Source organism: Lottia gigantea (assembly GCF_000327385.1).
Source record: "Lottia gigantea unplaced genomic scaffold LOTGIsca_199, whole genome shotgun sequence".
NCBI lineage: Eukaryota > Metazoa > Mollusca > Gastropoda > Lottiidae > Lottia > Lottia gigantea.
In genome coordinates, this window is record NW_008708395.1 from 121,628 (window position 1) to 126,630 (window position 5,003).

General features: G+C 29.5%; 1 protein-coding gene across 1 annotated transcript; it reads left to right on the forward strand.

The window, feature by feature from the left end:
* Positions 1-1,768: 1,768 nt before the first annotated feature.
* Positions 1,769-2,704, forward strand: LOTGIDRAFT_143334 (hypothetical protein; the record flags this gene model as incomplete). Its single annotated transcript, XM_009053069.1, has 1 exon — positions 1,769-2,704. A coding segment is annotated over one exon (936 nt), but the record flags the coding sequence as incomplete, so codon positions are not given.
* Between the last annotated feature and the right edge of the window lie 2,299 nt (positions 2,705-5,003).

A 5,003-nucleotide genomic window follows, 5' to 3' on the forward strand; every position in this document is an offset into this window, starting at 1 on the left:
AAATAATAATACTGTATCAGCTACTAATCAACCAAGAGAAAAATATTGATATGGATTGGAAGTAATTCCAATTGACACTTTGAAACAAAATTGTATTTCCATTGGTATCAATTCAGGGATCTTGATTTATTTTTTTCAAATGGGACATTTTTAACAGCCTGTGACTGTTAATTTAGACCACAAAGTCAAACTTCAAAACAGGGCTATTTTATTGGAGAATGGAGTGTCACTTTACTTTCAGTTTCTGCTATCCTTGTATAATATTAAAAAAAGCTAGTGGGCTATATAAATACTAATTAATTCTATCATTTGATGTGAACACAATTTTTATATCTGTACCCTTGGTTTAAGGTCACCAGGTCAGTAATTGACATACCTCATCTCTAGCTCGATGTAATTTTTCTACCTCACATCTTAACCTAGCAGCATCATGTAAAGCATTAGATCTATGGATAGTTGTACTTGCTGTTTCTGTTCTGTAGAGTTCATTCATCTAACAATAACAGAAGAAAATCAGATGAAATGGAGATTTATGCCCTAAATTTTGCCAAGACATATGTATTAGCATGCTGCTTGATCAACTTTTGAGAGATTTTTAAGTTTTTACCGAAACTTTGAGTACCATCGAAAAAATTGTTTCTATATCAACCCCTCTTAATTTCATTACAAAAAAAGTGGAATTCAGATTGAAAATCCAAATCAGGACTCTTGTAAAGCAAGCTACGGTAACTATCTGAAAGAAACGTCGAGTTGATCCACAAAGTCACAGAATAGTATCAGGTGTTCCAGAAGACTGAGCATGGTCTGAGCACTATGCATACAAAACAATTAGTAATGTTCTTTTTTCATACATACCATAGTAGTTTCTGTATCACATTTCTTCAATTGTAATTTAACATCATCTAATTCATGTATTAAACTTTCTTTTTCTCTCTCATTTCTCTCCATTTCATGTTGAATTAAAGCAAACTTGTCTGTTACTTCTTTCAACTGTAAATAAATTTAAAGATGGGTTCCCTTATTATCATTCATGAAAATGCTAATACTTATATAAATAGAAAATTCTAATGACTTGGAAAAATACCGGTTTGTCTAACCTTGGAGTAATGACTTAATGTCCATAATTAATTCATAATTATTAGCTAAATAACAAGGAATTACCAGCAGAATTCCAATGAGTGACCAATCAAGAAAGGTCAAAAAGTCTTTTTTTTTTGTTTATCCAGACTGTACATACATGGACATTTATGATTGGTTTAACATCTTAATTATATGCAATAAGAACATAATGATATGATTAAGAATACATGATAATACATTAGAAACACCAATTCATTTGCTTAATTTGACACTAAAAATAAGGAAACCCATCTTTAAACCTTTGAAAACTAACTAATTGAGGAAATTTTGTGATAACTGTAATAATTCAATAACTGGACACCAATGCCTAAGTGTGTCATTAGAAGCAAATGAAATGATATATTAAGCAGCTATCATATTTATATTTTTAATTTTTTTTGTCAAATTGGGCATATTTGCCTTGATGCAGTTGAATGTTTGCCAAATTTACTTAGTGTTGGGACTTCAACAATGGCTACACCATGATTCCAAACAAAAGAAAAAGGCCAGAAAAAATAGAATCATACCTTATTATTGAGATCTTCTATAATTTGTTTACATTCTCTTCTGACTGATTCTCTTTCTGATTCTAGTGTTTCATGATACTGTAATACCTGAACTTCAAATCTCTCTCTCATTTTACTTAATTCATCAGCTAACTGTTCTTTTTCTACTAATGCCTATAATATATAACAAATTTCATCAGCTAATTGTTCTTTTTCTACTAATGCCTATAATATATAACAAATTTCATCAGCTAATTGTTCTTTTTCTACTAATGCCTATAATATATAACAAATTTCATCAGCTAACTGTTCTTTTACTACTAATGCCTATAATATATAACAAATTTCATCAGCTAACTGTTCTTTTACTACCAATGCCTATAATATATAACAAATTTCATCAGCTAACTGTTCTTTTACTACTAATGCCTATAATATATAACAAATTTCATCAGCTAACTGTTCTTTTACTACTAATGCCTATAATATATAACAAATTTCATCAGCTAACTGTTCTTTTACTACTAATGCCTATAATATATAACAAATTTCATCAGCTAACTGTTCTTTTTCTACTAATGCCTATAATATATAACAAATTTCATCAGCTAACTGTTCTTTTACTACTAATGCCTATAATATATAACAAATTTCATCAGCAAACTGTTCATTTACTACTAATGCCTATAATATATAACAAATTTCATCAGCTAACTGTTCTTTTACTACTAATGCCTATAATATATAACAAATTTCATCAGCTAACTGTTCTTTTACTACTAATGCCTATAATATATAACAAATTTCATCAGCTAACTGTTCTTTTACTACTAATGCCTATAATATATAACAAATTTCATCAGCTAACTGTTCTTTTACTACTAATGCCTATAATATATAACAAATTTCATCAGCTAACTGTTCTTTTACTACTAATGCCTATAATATATAACAAATTTCATCAGCTAAAAATGGTTCAGTCTTTACAAAAATTTAAAAATTTTTTTTTAAATATTCTTACCTCAGTTTGTTCTAATTGTGCTGTTTCTACTAAACTTATTCCTTTTTTCATTTGTTGATACGCCTCTTCTTCTCTTCTTGTCATATCATTTAATCTGTTTTTCAGACTGGTTATATGTTCCATTAACTCATCTCTCTCTCTAAAATATATAAGTCTCCATTTAATTCACTGTACAGTACAAAAATTGGTAACTCAACACAACTCTACAGCATAAAAATTGGTAACTCAACTCTACAGCACAAAAATTGGTAACTCAACTCTACAGCACAAAAATTGGTAACTCGACACAACTCTATAGTACAAAAATTGGTAACTCAACTCTACAGCACAAAAATTGGTAACTCAACACAAAGATTGCTTCTAGTCAATATCTGACCAAACTCAATTTTAGCTTAAGAATGATTTAATATAACTCAATAAATATCACTAAAGAAAAGAGCATAATGGTCATTTTTAAAAGCACTACAGGTCACATACTTCAAATCAAAAGACAAATAGTAATGGATAATAGAAACATGGATTATGACAGAACTTTACTTACTTTGTTAATCTATCTATAGTTTGTTGATATGTATTACGTTGAGATTGCGTAAGATACATATCACCTGATAATCCAGCATCATGTGTTGGTATACTATCATGTATCCTTAACTGTGATTTTAAATCTTCTACTATTTCTTCTAATCTATGTACTTCGTTCCTATAATATCATGCAACAACAATTAGTTTTGAGCAAGAGCAAGCTTCATGAACATTTGAACATGGATGCACATCTGTCAATCAAGTAAGTGATCGCCAAGGTAACCAGTTGGTTTGTCGTCTGCTAGATTTGGTGCAGAAGGTTTAAATCCATCTTAAAGGGATTGTTAAGTGGTTTTCAAAACTCTTTATGTGTATTTGGAACAATAATTGCCTTGATTTGCACCATTCCAGTTTTCAGTCAGACGTCAGTGAGTTTTGAAATTCAACTAAAAGTAACCTAAACGCTTTATGATGTTGCTAGAGATATTATTAGCAGCTTCTTCAAATCTAAGAATAGTTCTATTTGAAAAAGGAAAGAATGTTTAATATTTTATTCACCTAGAGTTTCCGAGTTGTGCTTCAAGTCTTTCAGCTTTGACAGCATGTAGAGAACTCAATCTTGACTGAAAGAAATATTGAATGAAATGAATGAATATCTTAAAAATGTCCAAATGTATTATAAAGAATTATCTCTGGCATTGACTTTCTTTGATTCCATTCCCGTTTACAGCTGGGTAGATTGGAATAATCTGGCTAAAAAATTTGTTATGTCCCAAATTTAAAAAGTTGAAATATGTTAGAAAAAATAAAAGAAAAGTTTTCCAAATCTGTTTTCAATTTGAAAAAAAATTCATAAAGTTTATCTTACCAATTCAATCTGCCATTTTTTATAGTCACTCTTAACATCATTATCTAGTATATCATTTACCATATCACCTTTTAACTAAAATAAAATGTTGATTATTAGAAATACACAGACTAGCAGACAATGCAAAATGATCTCTTACGAAATCATGTCACCGACGAAATGTTGAAAAAAAGTTTAATAAACACAAAAGTAAATACATTTCCAAAGTTTGCTGTAGTCAAAAACGAACAAATATTGCATAAACCTAATATCATATATTTGCATACAGTTATAAGATAAAGTTTACAAAAATTGAATTAAGTAATAAAACCTATATTATCCTTGAAAAAGAACTAAAAAATTCCTTACTTTCTTTATGTCTCCACCCTCTTGAATAATTTCATGTATAACTGTAGTCTTCAATTCTTCATGTAAAACTTTATTTTCTTGTTGAATCTCATTGAATTTTAAACGTAAGACTGCCAACTCTTCCTATACAAAACAAGTTTGATAACAATTTAGAAATTTCAAAATCCACTTGTCGTGTCATCAGAATTTTTGCAGATTTGAACCAACGCCTCCTAATCAACTAGCAGACCACAATTTGCTACAGATTGAGATATATTAGGGTTTATGCTGCATGGCAAAAGGGAGGTTTCCCAGCCATGTTATTTTTGTATCCAAAAAAATTTGACATAAAGAAAGATTCAAACTCAGGAAATGAAACTTCCTTGAGTGGCATTTAGTAACTGGGGTATGAATAACTGAACACAATTATATGGATAACAATTACTTTAATAAATAACTTGCGACGTTTTAACAATGATGCTTTCGTCTTTATCTTGATAGAAAGCATCATCGTTGAAACATCGCAAGTTATTTATTAAAGTAATTGTTATCCATATAATTGTGTCCAGTTATTCAGGAAATGAATGGAGCTGAAGTACCTTAATGTATCTGTTTTCATTTTCTAACTGGGTGGTAAGAG